This window comes from Hyla sarda, chromosome 8 (genome assembly GCF_029499605.1).
Source record: "Hyla sarda isolate aHylSar1 chromosome 8, aHylSar1.hap1, whole genome shotgun sequence".
NCBI classification, from domain to species: domain Eukaryota; kingdom Metazoa; phylum Chordata; class Amphibia; order Anura; family Hylidae; genus Hyla; species Hyla sarda.
The window spans coordinates 46908506-46935839 of record NC_079196.1 but is presented as its reverse complement, the minus strand read 5'-3'; the positions used below and the strand labels follow the sequence as shown (position 1 = coordinate 46935839).

General features: G+C 43.8%; 1 protein-coding gene across 6 annotated transcripts in view; it reads right to left on the bottom strand.

Annotated features, from left to right (window-relative positions):
• Nucleotides 1–27334, bottom strand: part of LOC130284490 (sodium channel protein type 2 subunit alpha-like) — a 232654-nt gene that overhangs the window by 82569 nt on the left and 122751 nt on the right. For 5 of the 6 annotated variants that reach the window (XM_056534885.1, XM_056534888.1, XM_056534889.1 and 2 more), the window contains 4 exons: nucleotides 21763–21891; nucleotides 15382–15473; nucleotides 11755–11952; nucleotides 3971–4034 (listed from right to left, as the gene is read on the bottom strand). In XM_056534885.1, the coding sequence (XP_056390860.1) occupies nucleotides 3971–4034; nucleotides 11755–11952; nucleotides 15382–15473; nucleotides 21763–21891 (483 nt within the window). Of the gene's footprint in view, nucleotides 1–3970; nucleotides 4035–11754; nucleotides 11953–15381; nucleotides 15474–21762; nucleotides 21892–25566; nucleotides 25586–27334 lie in introns of those variants that run through there. The other variant, XM_056534890.1, reaches the window with a different exon arrangement.

Genomic DNA, 27334 nt, shown 5'->3' with positions numbered 1-27334 from the left:
TCTTAATCCCCTTGTGTTATTATTCCTCCTCCATCTTCATCCCCTTGTCCCATTATTCCTCCTCCATCTTAATCCCCTTGTGTTATTATTCCTCCTCCATCTTTATCCCCTTGTGTTATTATTCCTCCTCCATCTTTATCCCCTTGTGTTATTATTCCTCCTCCATCTTTATCCCCTTGTGTTATTATCCCTCCTCCATCTTTATCCCCTTGTGTTATTATCCCTCCTCCATCTTTATCCCCTTGTGTTATTATCCCCCTCCATCTTTATCCCCTTGTGTTATTATTCCTCCTCCATCTTCATCCCCTTGTCCCATTATTCCTCCTCCATCTTAATCCCCTTGTGTTATTATTCATCCTCCATCTTCATCCCCTTGTCCCATTATTCCACCTCCATCTTTATTCCCTTGTGTTATTATTCCTCCTCCATCTTTATCCACTTGTGTTATTATTCTTCCTCCATCTTTATCCCCCTGTGTTATTATTTCTCCTCCATCTTTATCCCCTTGTGTTATTATTCCTCCTCCATCTTTACCCCCTTGTGCTATTATTCCTCCTCCATCTTTATCCCCTTGTGTTATTATTCTCCCTCCATCTTTATCCCCTTGTGTTATTATTCTCCCTCCATCTTTATCCCCTTGTGTTATTATTCCTCCTCCATCTTCATCCCCTTGTCCCATTATTCCTCCTCCATCTTTATCCCCTTGTGTTATTATTCCTCCTCCATCTTTATCCACTTGTGTTATTATTCCTCCTTCATCTTTATCCCCTTGTGTTATTATTCCTCCTCCATATTAATCCCCTTGTGTTATTATTCCTCCTCCATCTTTATCCCCTTGTGTTATTATACCCCCTCCATCTTAATCCCCTTGTGTTATTATTCCTCCTCCATCTTCATCCCCTTGTCCCATTATTCCTCCTCCTCCATCTTTATCCCCTTGTGCCATTATTCCTCCTCCATCTTTATCCCCTTGTGTTATTATTTCTCCTCCTCCATCTTTATCCCCCTGTGTTATTATTCCTCCTCCATCTTTATCCCCTTGTGTTATTATTCCTCCTCCATCTTTATCCCCTTGTGTTATTATTCCCCCTCCATCTTTATCCCCTTGTGTTATTATTCTCCCTCCATCTTTATCCCCTTGTGTTATTATTCCTTCTCCATCTTAATTCCCTTGTGTTATTATTCCCCCTCCATCTTTATCCCCTTGTGTTATTATTCCTCCTCCATCTTTATCCCCTTGTGTTATTATTCCTCCTCCATCTTAATCCCCTTGTGTTATTATTCCCTCCTCCATCTTTATCCCCTTGTGTTATTATTCTCCCTCCATCTTTATCCCCTTGTGTTATTATTCCTTCTCCATCTTAATCCCCTTGTGTTATTATTCCTCCTCCATCTTTATCCCCTTCTGTTATTATTCCTCCTCCATCTTTATCCCCTTGTGTTATTATTCCTTCTCCATCTTAATCCCCTTGTGTTATTATTCCTCCTCCATCTTTATCCCCTTGTGTTATTATTCCTCCTCAATATTTATCCCCTTGTGTTATTATTCTCCCCTCCATCTTAATTCCCTTGAGCTATTATTCCTCCTCCATCTTTATCCCCTTGCACCATTATTCCTCCATCTTAATGATTCCCTTGTGCCATTATTTCCCCTCCTTCTTATCCCCTTTTGCCATTATCCCCCCCCCCTCCATCTTAATCCCCCTGTGTTATTCCCCCTCCATCTTTATCCCCTTGTGTTATTATTCCTCCTCCATCTTTATCCCCTTGTGTTATTATTCTCCCTCCATCTTTATCCCCTTGTTGTATTATTCCTCCACCATCTTTATCCCCTGTGCTATTATTCCTCCTCCATCTTTATCCCCTTGCGCCATTATTCTCCCTCCATCTTAATAATTCCCTTGTGCAATTATTTCCCCTCCTTCTTATTCCCTTTTGCCATTATCCCCCCCCTCCATCTTAATCCCCTTGTGTTATTATTCCCCCCTCCATCTTAATGCCCTTGTGCCATTATTCCCCCCTCCCTCTGATCCCATTTTGCTATTATTCCCCCCCTCCATCTTAATCCCCTTGTGCCATTATTATCCCATATGGCAAAATGGAGATCAGAGGGAGGGGGGAATAATGGGACAAGGGGATTAAGAGGGAGGGGGAGGGATAGTGGCAAAAGGGGATCAGAGGGAGGGGGGAATAATGGCACAGGGGGGTTAAAATGGAGGGGGGGATAATCATTAACCCCCCCTCCATCTTAATCTCCCTGTGCCATTATTCTCCCCTCCCTCTGATCCCCTTTTGCCACTATCCCCCCTCCATCTTAATCCCCCTTGTGCCATTATCCCCCCCTCTCTCTGATCCCCTTTTTCCATTATCCCTACCACCTCCATCTTGATGCCCTTGTGCCATTATTTCTCTCCCCCCATAACCTCCCCCACCCCTCCGATCCGCCTGGGCTAACATATACTAAGAGCTGCCGCGGCCATTCCCCGCTCTGCACTGACAAATACTGGCCAATGCATGGTCGGTATTTGTCAGTGCATTGGTGTACCCCCGCGCAACCCATAGCGTACCCCTAGGGGTACGCATACCACCAGTTGAGAACCCCTGCAATTTAATGTGAAAAAACAAACAAACTAAAAACTGAAAAGAAAACAATCTGTATTACACATCTGTATTTCATCCATATTTTCATACAAAAGTGTGAATGAGATGATACAGGATTATCATAAACATTCCAACTCTAAAAAATAAAAATCTAATACATTTGTATATGGTATGGGTCAGTAATAATACAGGTAAAAATATAGATTTTATCGTCTCATTTTTGCAGAAATTTTCAGATTCTTTTTGCACATTGGAAATTTTGAATGTCCTTTCCCAATGTAGTAAATAATACTTCCAAGGTAAGAAAGCAGGTGACTGACACACACACATCCCTAACACAATCCTTGCATGCGGGTGAAACCATAGTGTTGAGCGGCATAGGCCATATTCGAATTTGCGATATTTTGAGAACATATGGACGAATATTCACAAAATTTGCATATTCGCAGCCTTTTTTTTACTATGCGCCATAACATTTGCAAGCACATTCACCATAAAATTCACATGCGCATGCGCATTATCACGTGATGAAAGAGCTAAAAGAAGGGAGGGATCAAAATGTGCGAAATATATGCGCATATGTGAATTTTCGGGCGCCCGGCAGTCTGACACAGTAACTAGTATTGGAGCCTTGTTTACACCACGAGCTGGAAGCAGGGAAGGATGATCACTGTGATGTGTACTGTGAAAAAAAAAATGTGAATATTCGTAATTGGGAATATTTAGCGCTATATTCGTGAATTCGCGAATATGCGATATTTGCGATAAATATTCGCATTGCGAATATTCGCGCCCAACACTAATCACAATCTTCCCATGTGGGCAAAACCAACATTTCGCCCGGATGAGATGACTGTAACATTGTGTCTTAGTACGTCTATACCCCAGTTTTATAATGATTGATGGCACCCGCCCTCTCTCGCCTCAGAAGGTAGAAGCAAAGTGCCAGGAACCAAGCAAAGGTATTACCCTTTCTCATTTCTCTGCATTCCACTTCTACTCCGCACACCTCTTGAAAGGTATTTCCGAAATGATCGCGGTAGGTAACTATATCACAATCATCACATGCGGACAAAACCATATGGTGCTCATCACATGTAGGTGAAACTGACATCTGGAATAATATGCTACTGACGGCCATCTCATAAGGGTGCGGTTTTGCCCTGTATGTAATAAGTTCGCTATGGTATCTGCCCCCTCTCAACTCAGAAGCTATAGTGGATGAGCACAGGACAGGAGAGGAGTCCCCGGGAACAGGAAAAGATATTCCTCCATTCTGTCCCCTGTAAATACTGAAAATGACTGGATGGTCAATGTCTGTTTAGGTTTTTCCAGCACCATAAAAGGCAATTGTGAAGTATTTCCTTACCCGGAATCTGAGCTATTGCCACAAAGCAAAGGATCCTTCTGACCTCTCTCCTTATAAACAACACCTGCAAAAAAAAAAAGTAAAATTAAAAAAATATTTATGTGGTGGTCCAGTTACCCATTTAATTGTACAGTCCTACTACAAGTCCCAGCAAGCACTTAAGGTCTCTGAGTCACTGGTCACCTCCGTGGGCCCTGGCTGAACTGTATAGACTTTACCATCTATCTACCCTCAGTGAAGCTACTGTTTTCCGTAACTTAGCGTCAGAGTCATTATTGCCCCCGTGCCTAGCCCAGGATCCAGCGGCATGACTTCGGGTGGTATCGGGGATAAACCACGCCCTGGCGCCACGAATACAAGGGGTTAACGCCATCTGCCCTGCATCACACCCCATTACCACATATATATATATATATATATATATATATATACACACACACACATGTATATATATATATATATATATATATATATATATATATATATAGCTAAAATGTTGAATACAACGTCTAAATATTCAGCAAGAACCATAGGAGCACAGTCTTTTAATACATTTTGAAGGGCAAGTTAAATGAATTGTTCATATTGGATAACTCCTTCCTATAATTGGGTTTCCTGGAGTAGCAGTGATGGCAGGGTGTCCTGTAGCTGTGTGTAATTATTATGGGGGTAAGTAATGATTTAGAGAGATTGTCAGGTGATCCCCAGCCGTAAGCTTCCTGCAGCCGCACCTTTTCTCCTGCAGTGGTCATTACAATGTGATTCCTTTCCGCTTTAGGGTAATATGAGTCCTTATTTCCTAACTGTAGTAAGAAGCAATGATATACCCTACATATACTGCAATGGGATTGAGCATTGTGTGTTTGAGGGTGCTCAACTCCTCTTAAAGGGGTTGTCCAGCAAAAAGTGTTTTTCTAAAGACATGGCCAGGCTGCCTGCTTAAAAAAAATAAATAAATAAAGAAGACAATACATCCCTTGGTCCCTATAGTAACAACTAGCAAGATATAAAGTGTGTGTTACTCATCTGAAGCTGAATACTTTGTCTCCTGATGGTCTTAATGAAATGATTGAAAAGACTGATTAATCTTTGTAAGTATTGGTAGTATGTTTTATATTCGCATTTGAATTTTATTATTATTTATTAAGATTATTGTGTACTAATAGGGATCTGCATGTATTATTGATTATTCTGTTGGTTGTAGTAATATGTTTTAATAAGTATTGTGTATATGGCGAAACGTCACTTCCTGTTTGACACATGACATGTCCCTGTTTTATCTATATGTGGATTTCTGCATCATTTTGGTGTCACACCTGAAGAAAAGGCTGACGCAGCCTTAAAACACGTTGCATGTGTATTATTAATAAAAGTAAATTTATGTTCTTAAGTGGAGTTCATGGCGTTACCGTCCTGGCAGCGCGACACAAGCTCCTGCCCTTCGTATCTATTGTTCTCTGGTTATCTGCGCGCCTGTTTGTCAGCATGGGGAGCCGCTGCAGCTAGTCAGTCTCTTCGGGATGTGTTTTCTGAGAGTGTTGTGCCTTTCATTCGCACCATCTATTCAGATGAGGGCATTTTTGTTATCTTTAACGCTATCACCGCTACTGAATATTCTACACAAAGGAGCGCTCCCGGTGTCTTTTTGTCTTTAGGCACTTTTCTTTGGCACAGTGATTTTTTGGCGCCAAAGTTTTTTGACTTTTCATTTAGAAGATTTTTCCATACAAATCCATACCAAGTTTTGATTTCAGTTGACATCATGTAGTGGTCAGGAGTTTATGATGTACGATTTTTCAGTTTGGCGCATATTTTGGTGCAATGCGCTTACTAAGGCGCAAATCTACACCAGCCCTGACTGACAGTAGACAGCATTATGAAAAAGTCGGGAATTTTGTCACACGGCTCGAAAAGGCGCACAAAAAGTCACACTTAAAGGGGTTAAGATGGAGAACATTATTTTTTTTAAATCAACTGGTGGCAGAAAGTTAAACAAATCTGTAAATTACTTCTAGTTAAAAATCCTTAATCCTTCCAGTACTTATCAGCTGTGGTATGCTCCACAGGAAGTTTTTCTTCTTTTTGAATTTCTTTTCTGTCTGACCACAGTGCTCTCTCTGTTCATGTCAGGAACTGTCCAGAGTAGGATAGCTTTGCTATGCGGATTTGCTTGTACTCTGTACAGTTCCTGACATGGACAGAAGTATCAGCAGAGAGCTCTGTGGTCAGACAGAAAAGAAATGCAAAAAGAAAAGAACTTCCTGTGGAGAATACAGCAGCTGATAAGTACTGGAAGGATTACGATTTTTTAATAGAAGAAATTTACAAATCTGCTTAAAGGGGTACCCGTGGAAAACTTTTTTTTTTTTTAATCAACTGGTGCCAGAAAGTTAAACAGATTTGTAAATTACTTCTGTAAAAAAAAAATCTTAATCCTTCCAGTACTTATTAGCTGCTGAATACTACAGAGGAAATGGTTTTCTTTTTGGAACACAGAGCTCTCTGCTTTTTTACACTTTGAAAAAATTACCACTAGGGGTCTCCCTACCAGTCCTTTTTTTTTTTTTTTTTTTTTTTTTTTTTTTTTCAGACTCATGCTGGAGTCCTAAATCTCAGACTGCAGCCGGAACACAGACAAACTCACCACTGCTCACTGCCAGGGAGCAATGTTGAGCTTGTCTGTGTCCCGGCTGCAGTCTGAGATTTAGGACTACAGCATAAGACTGAAATCTATAAACAAAAACTGGTAGGGAGACCCCTAGTGGTCATTTTTTCAAAGTGGAAAATTAAATAGAAAGAAGCATATTTTTTAATAACATGCTATTGGAAAGTTATTCTGCATACATCAATCTATAATATATCAAAAGTTTTTTTTTTCGATGAAAGGTACCCTTTAACCCCTTAAGGACACATGACGTACTGGAACGTCATGTGTCCACTCCCGATCTATAACGCGGGGCCACGGCGTGGCCCCGCGTCATAGCGGTTCGGGCCCGGCCTCTAACAACGGCCGGGACCCGTGGCTAATAGCGCGCGGCATTGATCGCTGTGCCGCGCGCTATTAACCCTTTAGAAGCGGCGTTCAAAGTTGAACGCCGCGTCTAAAGTGAAACCGAAAGCATGCCGGCTAGCTCAGTGGGCTGTTCGGGATAGCCGCGGTGAAATCGCGGCATCCCGAACAGCTGACAGGACAGCGGGAGGGCCCCTACCTGCCTCCTCGCTGTCCGATCGCCGAATGACAGCTCAGTGCCTGAGATCCAGGCATGAGCAGTCATGCGGCAGAATCATCGATCACTGGTTTCTTATGAGAAACCAGTGATCAATGTAAAAGATCAGTGTGTGCAGTGTTATAGGTCCCTATGGGACCTATAACACTGCAAAAAAAAAGTGCAAAAAAAAGTGAATAAACATCATTTAACCCCTTCCCTATTAAAAGTTTGAATCACCCCCCTTTTCCCATAAAAGAAAAAACACAGTGTAAATAAAAATAAAAATAAACATAAATGGTATCGCCGCGTGCGGAAATGTCCGAATTATAAAAATATATCGTTAATTAAACCGCACGGTCAATGGCGTGCGCGCAAAAAAATTCCAAAGTCCAAAATAGTGCATTTTTGGTCACTTTTTATATCATGAAAAAATGAATAAAAAGCGATCAATAAGTCCTATCAATGCAAAAATTGTACCGTTAAAAACTTCAGATCACGGCGCAAAAAATGAGCCCTCATACCGCCCCATACACGGAAAAATAAAAAAGTTATAGGGGTCAGAAGATGACAATTTTAAACGTATTAATTTTCCTGCATGTAGTTATGATTTTTTTCCAGAAGTCCGACAAAATCAAACCTATATAAGTAGGGTATCATTTTAATCGTATGGACCTACAGAATACATATCAGGTGTCATTTTTACCGAAAAATGTACTACGTAGAAACGGAAGCCCCCAAAAATTACAAAACAGCGTTTTTTTTAAAATTTTGTCGCACAATGATTTTTTTTCCCGCTTCACCATAGATTTTTGGGCAAAATGACTGACGTCATTACAAAGTAGAATTGGTGGCGCAAAAAATAAGCCATCATATGGATTTTTAGGTGTAAATTTGAAAGAGTTATGATTTTTTAAAGGCAAGGAGCAAAAAACGAAAATGCAAAAACGGAAAAACCTCCGGTCCTTAAGGGGTTAAGAACTGTCCAAAGTAGGAGAAAATCCCCATAGCAAATATATGCTGCTCTGGACAGTTACTAAAATGGACAGAGATGTCAGCAGAGAGCACTGTGGTCATGATGTCAGCAGAGAGCACTGTGTTCCAAAAAGAAAACAATTTCCTCTGTAGTATTCAGCAGCTAATAAGTACTGGAAGGATTAAAACATTTTTAATAGAAGTAATTTACAAATCTGTTTAACTTTCTGGCACCAGTTGATGTAAAAAAAATACAAATAAAATAATAATAACGTTTTCCAGCAGGGAACCCCTTTAACACAGCATGAAAGAAGCCCTAGATAGCAAGAACCTGTAATGGACTGTCCTCTCCGGCAGAGCTGCATTGTTAGAAAACATGGAAGTGGCTCATGGAAATGGAGGGGGATTGGAAACATTGGAAATAGAGATGAGCGAACTTGCAGTAAATTCGATTCGTCACGAACTTCTCGGCTCGGCAGTTGAGTACTTTTCCTGCGTAAATTAGTTCAGCCTTCAGGTGCTCCGGTGGGCAGGAAAAGGTGGATACATTCCTAGGAAAGAGTCTCCTAGGACTGTAGCCACCTTTTCCAGCCCACCGGAGCACCGGAAAGCTGAACTAATTTATGCAGGAAAAGTCATCAACTGCTGAGCCGAGAAGTTTGTGACGAATCGAATTTACTGTAAGTTCGCTCATCTCTAATTGGAAACTTTTGTCCTGAGTAGCAAAGCACCATTTTGAGAGTGGTCTCCAAACTGTGGGACTCCTTATGTTGCAAAACTACAACTCCCAGCATGCCTGGACAGCCAACGGCTGTCCGGGCATGCTGGGAGTTGTAGTTTTGCAACATCTGGAAGGCCACAATTTGGAGACCAGTGCTCTAGAAGCTTCTCCTTCTGTATGCCGTACGCTACAACATCTTAGGTTAGACATTTTGACAGAATACGTGCTATGTACGATCTGTACGGTTCACGTCACGGGTCGTAGTCCTGTTATCTACGTTCCTCGTATTCTATTTTTCTTAGAATGCACCGCAAGAATACACTGCCTCTAACTCAGTGGCCCCGGCATGAAGGCTATTGTTGCCCGCTCACTGATGGATGACCCGACTCCAGATGAGACAAGCATGAACTAATGTGCGTCATTTAGCTCAAGATACAGATGTACAACGTCCAAGCATTTTGTATGTGAACGTAACATTTTGCAATGTAATTTAATCAATGCTATCATTACAGCTTCAGGCTTGAAAGACACATTAGATTAACATCACTCATAGAACTGGAACAAAAGTGCAATTTATCGTTGCAGGCTTAACGTCTAAAATGTCTGCGAGGAAATCATTAGGTATACAAACTGGTTATTTTGCTTTGGTTTTGTCATTTTAGTATGAATGATGGTTCAGCTCCTGAATGTAAAGGGATGTTCTTCTTTGGTAGAAGAATGCTAATGATCAGTGTTGCTCGCGAATATTCGCAATGCGAATTTTAACCGCGAATATTGCGAATATAGCACTATATATTCGCAATTACGAATATTCGCTTTTTTTTCACAGTACACATCACAGTGATCACTGATCATCCCTCTCTGCTTCCAGCTTGTGTGGTCCAAAGAAGGTTCTAATACTACTATGTAAGACCGGGACGCGAATATTCGCAAACATTGAACCCTCCCTTCTTTAGGGAACTATTGGGCTAGTGCTTTAATTCTGTGATTTTTTTTGCCCATTGAAACCAATAGGCCCATTGTGCTCTATGGGGATCTCATGGTATGTAAAACTGTAAGATAAGCAGGAGGGTCTCAGAAGTACAGTGGATGGGACACCCTGGTGGTGGTTCGAGTCCTGGGGTGGGATGGAATGTTACAGTGTTGTGGTTAAATTTTCCTTTCCTGGAAAAGCTGCTGAGTTGCCCATAGCAACCAATCAGATCGCTTCTATCATTTTACACAGGCCTTTTTCAAAAAAGAAAGTAGCAATCTGATTTGTTGCTATGGGCCACTCAACAAAAGTGATATACGAATTTGAGATATTTCGCGAATATATGGATGAATATTCGTCCTATGTTCGCAAAATTCGCATATTTGCTATGTTCATTCACTTTTTTTTCCATGCGAAAATCGTAATGAAATTTGTATAGTGCGCATGCGCGATGATATCTTTCAATTAACACTATACGCTACACTAGAACCTATCTGCTAAACTAACCTACCCTATCTAATGATAAAAGAAGGGAGGGATCAGTGTACTCTGGAAGTGCCGATATTCACGAATATATGCATATTCACGTATACAAAATATTCGCGCTCCACACCGACTCACACAATAAATAATATTGGAGCCTTCTTTGGACCACAAGCTGGAAGCAGGGAGGGATGATCACTTTTTTTTTTTACACAGTACACAGTATCATTGTTGTGATGTGTACTGTGAAGAAAAAAAACAAATAAATATTCGTCATTACGAATATATAGTGCTATATATTCTAAATATTCGCATATAAGTGCCGATATTTGCGGTAAAAATTTGTATTTAGAATTTTCGTACTCAACACTACTTAGCAACTTTTTCTCTGGACAGGTCTCAGATAAATCTCCCCCAGGGTGTCCGGTTAATGTTCACATGCCCGATTCCGTGCGGAATGTCTGGCCACAAAACATGGGTAGACATTACGCACATTTGAATAACCACCCGGAAATGCGCCGAATCCTAGATGCGATGAATTCCTGAGCAGGAATCCAAGGAATAGCCTTGTTTATGCTTTCTGCGAATTCCACTCGGAAATGCATTGCCGTCTATGAGCCGTACATCTGCCGCAAAACTTCTGCAGTGTGCACAGGGCAGCAGAATCCTATTGAAATCAATTGGACTCTGCTGCAGTGGAATTTCCTAGTGGAATATTCCTCGCTAATATCGTTATGTGGCTATACACGTTCATTTATTGTCAGCTGAATATTCTTTAGGCCATCAGCTATCTCTCCCCTCCTCCCCATACACACAGTTGTTCGGCTCGGCTGAATGTTGATGTTTCCTCAACAGGGATTGAGAGGTAGGCTGCAACCAGACAGTTCTGAAGGCAGCATTTCTCTCCCAGAACAATAGGGACGGCTAATAAAAATACTACATGTCTGACTCTTCCCAGTCAGTCGGAAGGCCACCATACCAAATTTCCATCAAATATTCAACTTAGGAATTTCAGTCGTAAAATCCAGTGCAGCAGAATCCCATTGCTGGCAATAGGATTCCGCTGCATAGATAACGCTACAGAACAGCAGCGGATATTCTTTAGGCTCAGTCATTCTTTAGGTGGAATTCACACAACAGACATTGCTGTCTATAGGGACGCTAATGTCTGCACAGTCCTAGCGCGGATAGTACTAGGTGCACTCAGATTTTTTCTTTCTGGAGCTTTCTCAGTGTGGAGCTAGCCTTAGACAGCCAGCCAAAACACCAGAGTTAGTAGGTTCAGGTTTAGACTAAGGCTAGGTTCACACTATGGAAATTTAGGAATTTCATTCTTTAGGCAAAATCTGCTTTACATATGTATATATATATATATTTATTTATTTATATTTGAAGAAACCATTTTTTACCAGATATCAGGACTTACTTTCATTCTTGACATATTCTTCAATGCTTATATTTTCAGGTAAACCATTCGGGAGGTACACACATTTATTCCTTAGGTGTCCCATGAATAGCTGAAGTCCTATTAGTGCAAACACACTCAGACAAAACACTGTGAGGATCATCACATCCGAAAGCTTCTTAACCGATTGGATCAGGGCCCCCACAATGGTCTTCAAGCCTTTAATACAAAGACGAAAATTAACAAGGGGAATGTGTACCATGTACTGCCTTAGGCCAGATTCTGATGGGCATGATATGGCATGTCTTAGAGTCCTTGATATGGTCCCATAAGGGTTTATAATGAAGTCAGGATCAAAAGAATCATAGATCATAAAGTGTCCATATGACAAACATGGGAAATAGGGTTGATCAAGTGATTTTGATTTTGGCCTTAAAGGGGTACTCTGGTGAAAAACATTTTTTTTTTTTAAACTCAACTGGTGCCAAAAAGTTAAACAGATTTGTATATTACTTCTATTTAAACATCTTAATCCTTCCAGTACTTATCAGCTGCTGTATGCTCCAGAGGAAGTTGTGTAGATCTTTTCTGTCTGACCACAATGCTCTCTGCTGACACCTCTGTCCATGTCAGGAGTAAAAGCAAATCCCCATGGCAAACCTCTCCTGCTCTGGACAGTTCATGACATGGACAGAGGTGTCAACAGAGAGCACTGTGGTCAGACAGAAAAGAACTACACAACTTCCTCTGGAGCATACAGCAGCTGATAAGTACTGGAAGGATTAAGATGTTTAAATAGAAGTAATATAAAAAATCTGTTTAACTTTTTGGCACCAGTTGATAAAAAAAAAAAAAAAAAAAAAATAGCTTTCCACCGGAGTACCCCTTTAACTAAATTTCAAAAGGGCCTGTGAATTGTGGGGAAATGCAGCATCAAGTGTTTCCACGAGGACTATTTTGAAAATATTGCAACAGTCTGAGGGTCACATGACCTTTTTTTTTTTTTTTTTACTTATTATTACTCCTGAGTGTTGCTACACAATTTATGCAATTCCAAGTAGCCTCAATGGGTGTTATGCAAACTACGGTACGTAAAATAACCTGTTCAGCTGTTTTTTGATTTCTAGTTTCTGCAAGCAGCCTGGAAGGGGCTGGAGGGTCTTCCAATCTCGAGATGCATGTATTCTAAATGGAGAGAGGAAAGAATGCTGCTGCCAGACACGTCTAGTATTGGGAGGATCGGTTGACTTTAAAGGGGTTATCCAGGTTTTATTAACCTTTCCTTTCCATATTGTGCCTGTGATGCCAAGTGTTTTACATGTTTGGGGTAGATTGACCCTTTTTTGTCATTTCATTTTTCCTCTAGTTCAGCACTCTTCCGATCGTGATGACTGTTGTCTTGAGCCTTTCCCAGGATCCTGTTCGGCTCAAGACAACAGCTGATCACAGGGGCGGCGGCACGTGCAACTGGACCGCACATGTCATGGAGGCCTGGCTTGTCAGGAAAAAAAGAAGAAGCCAAGACACCTGTGATTGTCTCAAGCCGCACAGGATCCTGGGAAAGGCTCGAGACAACACCCCACATATATAAGGCAAGTAATTGTACTTAAGACATAACTTGGTTTCACAGGCACGATAGTGAAACATTTATAACACCTGGACAACCCCTTTAATGTGTAAGGTCAGATGTACACAAATGGAGTGATAACTCCTTCTACTGCATATTAATGGGATGCCTCAAATTTTAATATTGCATTTTTCTATTTATTTCAGATTTTATTTTTTATTCTGTGCCTAGATGTTGCTGATACATATTTGTAATTTCTCTTATTTTTAAAATTCCCCACCTACCGCATCGATTCTTACGGGCTGCCCTGCACAACAACAAAAAAAATCCATCCATCTCCTTTGTACTAAAGGATATAGGTCAGTGTTTTCCAAACAGTGTGTCTCCAGCTGTTGCAAAACCACAACTCCCAGCATGCCCAGACAGCCTTTGGCTGCCTGGGCATGCTAGGAGTTGAAGTGTTGCAACAGCTGGAGACACACTATTTGTAAAACACTGATCTGGGCGGTGGGACTGAGTTATTAAGCACTATGGCTGGACAAATTAGATGGACATTCACAAAGCGAATCAAACGAACACTAGGGGGTGCAATACCTAGACCAGTGTTTCCCAACCAGGTATAGTTTTGCTACTGGGAAACACTGGTCTAGACACTGGAGCATTTTTTTTATTGATGTAAGTTGATAAATATGTCTTGCATGATTCAGCAGAACAAGTTAATACTTAATAATGTATTCTTTATGTAAAAATGATGAATAAAAGACAAATGAAATAATATATTTTTTTTTAAAGGAGTACTCCAGTGCGTACACATCTTATCCCCTATCCAAAGGATAGGGGATAAGATGCCTGATCGCGGGAGTCCCGCAGCTGGGGACCCCCGGGATCATGCACGCGGCACCCCGTTTGTAATCGGTCCCCGGGTCTGATTACAGTCGACCGCAGGGACGGCGGCGTGTGACGTCACGCCTCCGCCCCCGTGTGACGTCACGCCTCCGCCCCCGTGTGACGTCACGCTCCGCCCCTCAATGCAAGCCTACGGGAGGGGGCGTGATGGCTATCAAGCCCCCTCCTGTAGGCTTGCATTGAGGGGTGGAGCGTGATGTCACACAGGGGCAGAGGCGTGACGTCACACGCCGCCGGCCCTGCGGTCGACCGTAATCAGACCCGGAGCGAACACGCTCCGGGGACTGATTATAAACGGGGTGCCGCGTGCATGATCACGGGGGTCCCCAGCTGCGGGACTCCCGCGATCAGGCATCTTATCCCCTATCCTTTGGATAGGGGATAAGATGTGTAAGCACCGGAGTACTCCTTTAAGGGCTAAGGAGCTTAACCAAGAGATGGAACTTCTTTTGGTTTCAGACCTTTCTATGTTGGGTGGTGGATATCCCTCCCCCACCCACATTTGTAAAAGACATTTTAGAAACACTGAACATAATGCTTATAGCATTTTTTCTTTCTTTCTTAAATAAGTTCTATAAACAAGAACACGAGAAAACGAGAGCTCATCTCTTCCAAAAACAGCACTCCACTTGTCCTCAGGTTGTGTGTAACGTTTGCACCTGGCCAGACGTCACATTCTGCGCTCTATCCACCCTGACGCCAGGCCAATCAGCAGTGTGGGGGAATGGTATGTAGAACCCGCCGGGCCAATCAGCAGTGTGGGGGAATGGTATGTAGAACCCGCCGGGCCAATCAGCAGTGTGGGGGAATGGTATGTAGAACTCGCCGGGCCAATCAGCAGCGTGGGGGGAGGTATGTAAAACCCACCGGGCCAATCAGCAGCGTGCGGGGAGGTATGTAAAACCCACCGGGCCAATCAGCAGCGTGCGGGGGGGTATGTAAAACCCTGCAGTGTGCCCCAGCCCTGCTGGTGATTGCAGTTTCTCCTTGCTCACCAGCATTTGTTTCTGCCATTTTGTTTATCTTCCCCACCCACATTTGTAAAAGATGTTTTAGAAACACTGAACATAATGCTTATATAATTTTACATTATTTTTCTTACAAACACAATGACAGACACAAAGAAACAGTTGGATGTACAAGGGGCCTAACACCTCACACCACTTACTTCTTACCTGGGATTACAGAAATAGTTTTCAAAGCTCTTAATACTCTGAAAGTTCGAAGAGCTGAAACATTGCCTAGGTTTACAAATTCTGTTATGTACCTGCGATATATAATGACATTCATTAGAACTGTATGGTGAACATACATGCATCATTAGTTGTATTATGTTTTATAGCAATGGTTTGAGAGCTACAGTATGTGAATCATGTAGTCCTAAAAGTGACACACTTGCATACAGAATCATATGTATTGAAGGGGTACTCCGGTGGAAAAAAATGTTGTCAAATCAATTGGTGCCAGAAAGCTACACAAACAGATGTGTAAATTACTTCTATTTAAAAATCTTAATCCTTCCAGTATTTATCAGCTGCTGTATACTCCAAAGGAAGTAGCATTTCTTTCTGGAGTTCTTTTCAGTCGGACCACAGTGCTCTCTGCTGACACCTCTGTCCATGTCAGGAACTGTGCAGAGTAGGATAGCTGTCACGATTCGGCTTACAGGCAGTGGATCCTCTGTGTCAGCGAGGGATTGGCGTGGACCGTGCTAGTGGACCGGTTCTAAGAGGCTACTGGTGTTCACCAGAGCCCGCCGCAAAGCGGGATGGTCTTGCTGCGGCAGTAGCAACCAGGTCGTATCCACTAGCAACGGCTCAACCTCGCTGACTGCTGAGAAGGCGTGGGACAGAAGGACTAGGCAGAGGCAAGGTCAGACGTAGCAGAAGGTCGGGGCAGGCGGCAAGGTTCGTAGTCAAGATGGATAGCAGGAGTTCAGGTAACACAGGCTTTGGACAACACTAAACGCTTTCACTGGCACAAGGCAACAAGATCCGGCAAGGGAGTGCAGGGGCAGTGAGCAGATATAGCCAGGGAGCAGGTGGAAGCCAATTAAGCTAATTGGGCCAGGCACCAATCATTGGTGCACTGGCCCTTTAAGTCTCAGAGAGCTGGCGCGCGCGCGCCCTAGAGAGCGGAGCCGCGTGCGCCAGCACATGACAGCAGGGGACCGGGACGTGTAAGTGACTTGGGATGCGATTCGCGAGCGGGCGCGTCCCGCTGTGCGAATCGCATCCCCGACGGCCATGTCAGTGCAGCGCTCCCGGTCAGCGGGACTGACCGGGGCGCTGCAGGGAGAGAGACGCCGTGAGCGCTCCGGGGAGGAGCAGGGACCCGGAGCGCTCGGCGTAACAGTACTCCCCCCTTAGGTCTCCCCCTTTTTTTGTCCGACAACTGCTTTACCTGGGACGAGGATACCGGGAGTGAATGGAGGGTTTCCTCAAAGGCAGGCAGTACAGCAGGAGTGGGAATGGGGAGGGAGGGCAGAGGGTGAAGCTTGGCATGGGGCAGGGTGACACAAGGACGGGGGCCATGAGGAGGCACTGAGGCTTGCCTGACGGGACTGGGAGGGGGGGAGAGGCATCTCTTGTGGCAAGCAGAGTCCCAGTTCTTGATCTCCCCGGTGGTCCAGTCAAGGGTGGGAGAATGAAGCTGGAGCCATGGCAGACGGAGGAGGACCTCAGAGGTGCAGTTGGGGAGGACGAAAAATTCAATCCTTTCGTGGTGGGGTCCAATGCACATTAAGAGGGGTTTTGTGCGGTAACGCACGGTGCAATCCAATCTAACTCCGTTGACTGCAGAAATGTAGAGCGGCTTGACGAGACGGGTCACCGGGATGCAGAACTTATTCACCAAAGACTCCAAAATGAAATTCCCAGAGGCACCAGAGTCCAAGCAGGCCACGGCAGAGAGGGAGGAGTTGGCTTAAGGAGAAATCCGCACGGGCACCGTGAGACGTGGAGAAGCAGACTTTGAAGCAAGAGACGCCACACCCACGTGAGCTGGGTGCGTGCGTGCGTTTCCCAGACGTGGAGGACGAATAGGGCAATCCACCAAGAAATGCTCGGTACTGGCACAGTACAGACAAAGATTTTCTTCCCTACGGCGATTCCTCTCTTCCTTGGTCAGGCGAGACCGATCCACTTGCATGGCCTCCTCGGCGGGAGGCCCAGGCGTAGACTGCAAAGGATGCTGTGGGAGAGGTGCCCAGAGATCTAAGTCTTTTTCCTGGCGGAGCTCCTGATGTCTCTCAGAAAAACGCATGTCAATGCGGGTGGCCAAATGGATAAGTTCTTGCAGGTTGGCAGGAATCTCTCGTGCGGCCAGCACATCCTTGATGCTACTGGATAGGCCTTTTTTAAAGGTCGCGCAGAGAGCCTCATTATTCCATGATAATTCGGAAGCAAGAGTACGAAATTGGATGGCGTACTCGCCCACTGAAGAATTACCCTGGACCAGGTTCAGCAGGGCAGTCTCGGCAGAAGAAGCTCAGGCTGGTTCTTCGAAGACACTACGGACTTCAGCGAAGAAGGACTGGACTGTGGCTGTGGCAGGATCATTGCGGTCCCAGAGCGGTGTGGCCCAAGACAAGGCCTTTCCTGAAAGAAGGCTCACTACGAACGCCACCTTAGACTGTTCTGTAGGAAACAAGTCCGACAACATCTCCATATGCAGGGAACATTGAGACAGAAATCCACGGCAGAGTCTAGAGTCCCCATCAAATTTGTCCGGCAGGGACAAGCGGAGGCTAGGAGCGGCCACTCGCTGCGGAGGAGGTGCAGGAGCTGGCGGAGGAGATGGTTGCTGCTGTAGCAGAGGCAGAAGTTGCTGTAACGTGGCGGTCAACTGCGACAGCTGCTGTCCTTGTTGGGCAATCTGCTGCGATTGCTGAGCGACCACCGTGGTAAGGTCAGCGAGACTTGGCAGCGGCACCTCAGCGGGATCCATGGCCGAATCTACTGTCACGATTCGGCTTACAGGCAGTGGATCCTCTGTGTCAGCGAGGGATTGGCGTGGACCGTGCTGGTGGACCGGTTCTAAGAGGCTACTGGTGTTCACCAGAGCCCGCCGCAAAGCGGCATGGTCTTGCTGCGGCAGTAGCAACCAGGTCGTATCCACTAGCAACGGCTCAACCTCGCTGACTGCTGAGAAAGCGTGGGACAGAAGGACTAGGCAGAGGCAAGGTCAGACGTAGCAGAAGGTCGGGGCAGGCGGCAAGGTTCGTAGTCAAGATGGATAGCAGGAGTTCAGGTAACACAGGCTAGGACAACACTAAACGCTTTCACTGGCACAAGGCAACAAGATCCGGCAAGGGAGTGCAGGGGCAGTGAGCAGATATAGCCAGGGAGCAGGTGGAAGCCAATTAAGCTAATTGGGCCAGGCACCAATCATTGGTGCACAGGCCCTTTAAGCCTCAGAGAGCTGGCGCGCGCGCGCGCCCTAGAGAGCGGAGCCGCGCGCGCCAGCACATGACAGCAGGGGACCGGGACGGGTAAGTGACTTGGGATGCGATTCGCGAGCGGGCGCGTCCCGCTGTGCGAATCGCATCCCCGACGGCCATGTCAGTGCAGCGCTCCCGGTCAGCGGGACTGACCGGGGCGCTGCAGGGAGAGAGACGCCGTGAGCGCTCCGGGGAGGAGCAGGGACCCGGAGCGCTCGGCGTAACAATAGCTTTGCTATAGGGATTTGCTTGTACTCTGGACAGTTCCTGACATGGACAGAGGTGTCAGCAGAGAGCACTGTGGTGAGACTGGAAAGAACTACACAACTTCCTGTGGAGCATACAGCAGCTGATAAGTACTGGAAGGATTAAGATTTTTAAATAGAAGTAATTTACAAAACTGTTTAACTTTCTGGCACCAGTTGATTAAAAAAAATCGAGAAGACCAACTTGCGCCGTGTGATAGTGAAAATTGTTACTCCTGCAGTGGCAGGGGAGCGGGAGATTCTCCCTCTCCCCTGCCACTGCAGGAGTAACGATTTTCACTATCACACGGCGCAAGTTGGTCTTCTCGTACAAATACTGGGCTGACAACTTTACCGGCCTGTGTGGAACACTCACAAATGCAAAAGGCAATTTAGCCGTATTCTAATAATTGTTGCTCTGTTGTTTTACCATTGAGCTAATAATTGAATAGGTTCCCCTGAGGATGTCCCTATGCTTTCTAACGGCATAAGGACAGAAACGCGTTGGTCATGCATATGATGTTATCTTGAGGGAACGCATGCTCTATTAATTATTGGAATTGGTATGGTGCACAGTGACTATATGGGAGTGCCTTTAAAGGGGTACTCCGGCATTAAGACATCTTATCCCCTATCTAAAGGGTAGGGCCTGATCGGCTGCTGCGTGCAAGATCACGAGGGTCCCCAGTGGCGGGACCCCCGCAATCAGGCATCTTATCCCCTATCCTTTAGATATGGGATAAGATGTCTTAGTGCTGGAGTACTCCATTAAGTGTGCAACTCTAAGTACTCTGAGCCCATTTGATTGTACTAATACATTCCCGCATATCTATTAGGGATGTACTGATTGTCACGGCTATAGGGGCGGTTCATTTGTGCATTAACTATATACCAGCAATCTCCCTATTGCTGGACGGCAGCATTATTGTATTCCTACACACCATTTTGGGATGCACCTTTCCTATCTGGTGATCTTTTTTAACAAGTATCTAATTAATAGTATGTTTTAGCGACACCCCTATTATTTCTTTATTTTTCAATGTTGAGTCTGTGGGTGTTGAGTCTGTGGGGGTCTCATCATAGGTGGGTGTAGGCCTTTAACTAAACTACTACACGCATATACACGTTTTTTGTTGTTGTTAAAGGGTTGATATGGCCTGTGGGGTCTTCCCAGAGTTTCCGCAGCAAGTGACATGAACCTCCATCCTTTCTCTATCCCGGAGTTTACCTTGTGATGTAAAGATGCATCATGTGGTGTATGTGAGAGATTTGAGCCACCCTACCCTTAGGGTCTATTCACACGTATAGTATTCTGGGCAAATTTGATGCGCAGGATTTTCTGCTGCAGATTTCAATGTAAACTGAATGACTGAACACAGCTTGAAATCCTGCGTATCAAATCTGTGCAGAATACTGTACGTGTGACTAGACCCTTAAGGTGTATTCACATGTACAGTATCCTACGCATATCTGATTCTGCAGATTTGAAGCCGTGTTTAGTCAGCCATGTTCAGTCAATCAGCAGTATAAAATCTGCAGATTCAAATCCTGCACATCAAATATGTACTAGGATACTTTACTTGTGAATACACCTGAAAGGTAGGGCCACATGTGCCAAACTATGCTGCATATTTTCTGCAGCTGATTTTGCTACTCATTGACATGTGATCCTACCCTCAGGGGTAATCCAAGAATAGAAAATGAGAGCTCCTTTCTTCCAAAAACAGCACCCCACTTTTCGTCAGGTTGTGTGTAACGATTGCACCTGGCTACATTCTGCGCTCTATCCACCCTGACGCCGGGCCAATCAGCAGCGGGGGGGGGGTATGTAAAACCCTGCAGTGTGCCCCAGCCCTGTTCGTGATTACAGTTTCTCCTTGTTCACCAGCATTTGTTTCTGCCAGTTTGATTTTTTTATCTGACTCCTGCTAGCCCTTGATCATTCTTTAACCTGCCGTTCTGTGCCTTGTAGTCCTCCTGTTTTTGATCTTGGCCCGTCTGACCCCTCTTCTCTGTTTGTGTTCCGTGTCTGAGTATTCGTTTGTGTCCTGACTGTCTCCTTGGTTTTATTCCCTGTGTTTTGCCTCTAGTTCTGTGCCTGTTAACCCATTGTGCCCTTGCCTGCTTCCCTGACTTCTGCACAGTGTTTCGTTTTGTGTATTTTGCTAATTTCCTGATTATGACCCTTTGTCTTGTCTGTGGTTTATCCTTTATTTGCTGTATTTATACTGCTTTGCCTGTTTGATACTTATCAGGACTGGCTGACACTTCTGACACCTCTGCACTTAGTCCAGCGCAGGGACCGTCCCCCAGTTCAGGGCCCCTATTTAGTTAGGAACAGTGGTTGGGTCGAGTTCTAGGTCTGCACTGATCCCTATAACTGGGACCGTCCCCCAGTTCAGGGCCCCTATTTAGTTAGGAACAGTGGTTGGGCGAGTTCTAGGTCTGCACTGATCCCTATAACTGGGACCGTCCCCCAGTTCAGGGCCCCTATTTAGTTAGGAACAGTGGTTGGGCGAGTTCTAGGTCTGCACTGATCCCTATAACTGGGACCGTCCCCCAGTTTAGGGCCCCTATTTAGTTAGGAACAGTGGTTGGGGCGAGTTCTAGGTCTGCACTGATCCCTATTCTGGACATGACAGTGCGCCATTACACCTTGGCTCCATTCACTTCAATGGATGTGAGATGCAATACTACACACAACTTTAGGACAGTACAGGTGTGGTGGTGTTTTCTGAAGAAATCTGCTTTGTTTTCCTAATCTTGGATAACCTTTTTTTATAGTGTCAACATTTATAGGATATGTCTGTAGTGAGACAACCTCTTGGTGTATAGTAAAATAAATGTCATATATATATATCGATACTTACGCCAGCAAGATGACGCTGAAGTCAAGCCAGTTCCAGGGATCACGGAGAAAAGTAAATTTATCTAAACAGAAGCCCCTTGCAAGAATTTTGATCAATGATTCTAATGTGTAAATCCCAGTGAACATGTATCTGAAACACAGAGACTGATATTAATAACAATGCAGAAAACTAATGATAATCGGAACCACACTGTGCAGGGTTAACACCTAATTCCTGAGGTTACAAAGCAGGGAAATCTTCCTGTGCATTATATATATTGTCTTCAGTTCTAAGTGATGGGACTGCTTCATGCAGCCACTGTAAAGGTCCATTACTGTTGTTTAATTCTGCATTATCCTGACAAATGAAGCACTTACAAAACTTTTATGTTAATAAAATCTACTGGCAACACACAGCAGGGACAGAACTTGTTATTCTCCACATCATCGTTCTGATCAAGAAACCTTATGCTTCCTAAAATCTTTTATTTTCAACCCATTTATTTATCCAGTACCAGCGTGAAACAGTAGGATGCCGGGGCCCCTCCAGCAATGTTAGCGACTTGTGTCTTTCCCTAGGAGTGTATAGGGCAGTGTTTCCCAACAAGGGTGCCTCCAGATGTTGCAAAACTACAACTCCCAGCATGCCTGGACAGCCTTTGGCTGTCCAGGCATGCTGGGAGTTGTAGTTTTGCAACATCTGGAGGCACCCTTGTTGGGAAACCCTGGTATAGGGAGAGACGCATCATGTATACGCTGTATATGTCATAGCGACATGACTATATAGTAGTGTCGAGCACGAATATTCGTAATGCTAATTTTTATCTCGAAAATTGGCACTTCGCGATTTCGAGAATATTTAGAATATAGTGCTATATATTTGTAATAATGAATATTCGTGGTTTTTTTTCCACATGCAAATTTTTATGCAAATTTCCCATGCGAATAGGAGTCTATCACATGTTTTTTTTTTTTACGCATGCAAATTTTTATGCGGAAAAAAAAGTGAATGAACATAGCAAATATGCGAATTTCACGAACATAGCACTAATAATCGCCAATATATTCGCAAAATATCGTGAATTTGAATATGGCCCCTGCTGCTCATCAGTACTATATAGTGCAGTGTTTCCCAAACAGCGTGCCTCCAGCTGTGGCAAAACTACAACTCCTAGCATGCTGGGAGTTGTAGTTTTGCAACAGCTGGAGACACCCTGGTTGGGAAACACTGGCATACAGCTCCTGTGCAGATCTGTATGTCTCTATGGTAACAGACTGGGTAAGTAACTGGCTCAGTGATAGGAAACAGAGGGTGGTTATTAATTCTGATTGGGTGACTGTTACTAGTGGGGTACCACAGGGGTCCGTCTTGGGTCCTGTCCTATTTAATATATTCATTAATGACCTGGAAGAGGGGTTGAAAAGTAAAGTAGCAATCTTTGCAGATGATACTAAACTCTGTAAAGCGGTAAGCACTAGAGAGGACAGGGCACTGTTACAAATGGATCTGGATAGGTTGGAGGTTTGGGCTGGGAAGTGGCAAATGAGGTTCAACACTGATAAATGTAAGGTAATGCACATGGGGAAGAAAAATCCGGGCTGGGATTATGTATTAAATGGGAGAACACTTGGGACGACTGACATGGAAAAGGATTTAGGAGTCTTAGTTTATAGTAAATTTAGCAGTAGTGACCAGTGTCGGGCAGCTGCTGCCAAGGCAAATAAAACCATGGGCAGCACCAATAGGGGCATAGATGCCCACGACAAGGAAATAATTCTACTGCTGTACAAATCACTAGTCAGACCTCACATAGAATACTGTGTACAGTACTGGGCACCAGTATACAAGAAAGATGTAGTGGAGCTGGAGAAGGTTCAAAGACGGGCAACCAGGGAATATGGGGAATAGGAGGACTACAGTACCTAGAAAGATTATCAGAATTAGGGTTATTTAGTTTAGAAAAAAGAAGGTTTAGGGGAGACCTAATAACTATGTATAAATATATCAGGGGACAGTACAGAGATCTCTCCCATGATCTATTTATACCCAGGACTGTATCTATAACAAGGGGGCATTCTCTACATTTAGAGGAAAGAAGGTTTCTACAGCAGCACAGACGGGGGTTCTTTACTGTAAGAGCAGTGAGACTGTGGAATTCTCTCTCGGAGGAGGTGGTCATGGTGAACTCTATAAAAGAATATAAAAGGGGTCTGGATGCATTTTTGGAGAATAATAACATCGCTGGTTATGGATTCTAGATTTATAGGGACAGAACGTTGATCCAGGGATTTATTCTGACTGCCATATTTGGAGTCAAACAACAAAAAACGTGGTCTCAAATGGCAGGAGGTGCTCAACCCCAAATGCAGTTGTGCATATATACTGGGGGAGCAGATCCTGCCCTTGTGGTCTGTTGTTAAGAGCGATCCACAGCATAAAAATGCATACAGTGGAGGATGCCTGCAACAGACTACAATGGCATCCTTCACCAGATAAACGGTGTGGATGTGTTACAATTAGAATAACACAAATTGGCTATCCCTCAACACTGATGTTAAAATTGAGACATTCGCCAGTATATCCTTAGATGAAGGACATACCAGAGCCTGCACACCAACGCCAAGGTTTCTCAAGTGGCACGGGAACTAACACTAACCTACCTGTGCGTGAAAAGCAAAAACTAGGGGCCAGTGGGCAATTACAGCAGCATTAGGCCGACTTTCAGCCTGCTCCCAGTTGCCTCCAGTGTGACTGAACACACATACAATGGGAGGAGGGAGAGACAGGCTACAAGCCCCACCTAAGTTGGCTGATATGTGTGCCGGCCTCACAGGTGAACCTTAATGCTGCCTTAATAGTGATCAAGGCGCATTAAATGTGTTGGTGTGCGGGCTCTGGTATGTCCTTCATCTAAGGATATACTGGCGAATGTCTCAATTTTAACATCATTGTTGAGGGATAGCCAATGTCATTGTATACATCTACCACAGTAGTGCACCTAAATTCCTGTATTGTATTCTAATTGTTACACATCCACACCATTTATCTGGTGAAGGATGCCATTGTGGCACTTGTAGTCCGCTGCAGGCATCCTCCATTGTATGCATTTTTATGCTGGGGATCGCCCTTAGCAACGGACTACAAGGGCAGGATCTGCTCCCCCAGTATAAATGCACAACTGCATTTGGGGTTGAGCACCTCCTGCCATTTGAGACCACTTCTTTGTTGTTGTTTAAATCTTAAACTTGGAGGTTTATAAACTCCATATTTAATGCGCCTTGATCACTATTAAGGCAGCATTAAGGTTCACCTGTGAGGCCGGCACACATATCAGCCAACTTAGGTGGGGCTTGTAGCCTGTCTCTCCCTCCTCCCATTGTATGTGTGCTCAGTCACACTGGAGGCAACATAGAGCAGGCTGCAAGTCGGCCTAATACTGCTATAATTGCCCACTGGCCCCTGGTTTTTGCTTATCACGCACAGGTAGGTTAGTGTTAGTTCCCGTGCCACTTGAGAAACCTTGGCGTTGGTGTGCGGGCTCTGGTGTGTCCTTCATCTAAGGATATACTGGCGAATGTCTCAAGTTTGACATCAGTGTTGAGGGATAGCCAATGTCACTGTATACATCTACCGCAGTGGTGCACCTAAATTCCTGTATTGTATCATATTTGAAGTCAGGTTTCTTGCCTTCCTCTGGATCAACTCAACTCAGTAGGGACTCATTAGGGTTATAGGTTGAACTTGATGGACTCTGGTCTTTTTTCAACCTTATGAACTATATTACTATGTTACTATAAACAAAAACTGGGCGTTGTCTGATCCTACCGTCAAGTGTTAAGCTGGTGATTATTGAGGGGCCAAATCTACTGCTACTTTTACCTGTATTTTAAAAAAAGATGTGTTATCCTATACCCTATTGTTTGTTGTATAAAGCTCTTCGACCTGTAGATCTCCATGGCAACAGGCTACAAACAAACCATACACGTTAGATTGTTGGTGGCCAAACCTGCTGATTTTGGAAGGAACAGCTGACTATCTAATATATATGTGGCATCTCCACTCCCGACCTCCACATGTCAAATATATTTAATCTACGATAACATAAGCTGCTACCTGAGATGTTTGCCAGCAGTTTACCCACTTCCCCTTTGAAAACACATGCACGCTTAATCAAACTGAGCAAGCATGTGTATGGGGAGTCGGAAGAGATATTCATCAGCCATTAGCTATGTAATGTGTGCGGCCAGCTGTACTCCCTTTCCATTTACTGCCGTATAAATTAATATATTATATCAGGGGAAAAAATCATCTTAGAGGGAGCAAGGAGGAGCAGTAGATCGGATCCCGTAAGAAATATTAAAGATAGTGGCCCTCATTTACTAAGCTAAAACCTACCAGTTTTTGCCGGGTTTTTCCAAGTTATTTTTGGCAAATAGTGTCTGCGACAGTGGGCCTCATTTACTAAGAGTGAAGTAATGTTGTCTTTGTGTGTTTTTGTTTCTGTATTTTTCCATGGTATTTACTATTGTATCTTGTATTTCATGATTTTTCCTATGTTTTGCTCCTTTTACACATGCTCTGAGCGGTCGGGTTTTCCAGAGCTTAAATCCACCACATTGTATGCACATTGTATGGGGAAACATTAGTAAATTTGTAGGTTTCTTTAAAAAAAAATTTTTTTTTTGAGACACACCCTTTTGCCTGATGGTCTCTCCCCTTTTTAGGGTTTTCTTAGTAAAGTGGAAAGTCAGTAGGGTTTTTTGGATTTTTTGTCGGAAATCCTGGTGCATGATACACGCGACACAAAAAACTCTACAAAATCTACTTGGAAAATCCTTAGTAACTGAGGCCCAGTGTGCACCAAGAAAATTCAACAAACCCAACACTGCATTGTGAAAAGCCAAAAAAGGGGCGTGGTTTGTCACAAAGTGGACATGATCAGCTTGAAAGGAGGCGTGGTTTCACAACCCAACCTATTTACTATTGAATTCACAGAATATCCAGTGAATAAAAAGCTGGAAATTTTCACCTAGAAATAGCTGATCAGAAAAATTTCCCCATAGTGAATCCCCATAGTAAATAGAGTGGAATTTTGCAAGTCTGAAACAACATTTTACACCAATAATAACCAACCCGACACTCTTACTAAATGAAGGCTAGTGATTCGAGCTCCTAAAATGAAACAACAACAGCAACAAAAAAAAACATCTTTAATGATACATATTAAAATCCTATAGACATGTGATAAAAAAAAAAAAAAAGAAAAAAAAAGAAAAGAAAAAAAGCTCAAACATGTTTAAGGCTTATACAGCTCTTCATTGTGCCATGATTAAGAGCTGTATAAGTTTGAAACGCGTCGGCATTTCTTAGCTTTTAATAACATATCTATGTTTTTTTTCTATTTAATATGTTTCATTAAAGCGTACCTGTCATAGTGCAAAAAAAAAACTGAAAAAAAGTGATATGTTACTCAGGACCCAATCCTGATCATGTGCATATAATTGTTATGTGTCTCGGACCTATATATCCAGAGATATAAGCATTTATCTGCTGGTGAGTTACTTTTTCATTGTGCAGGCTGGAGGGGGCGTGT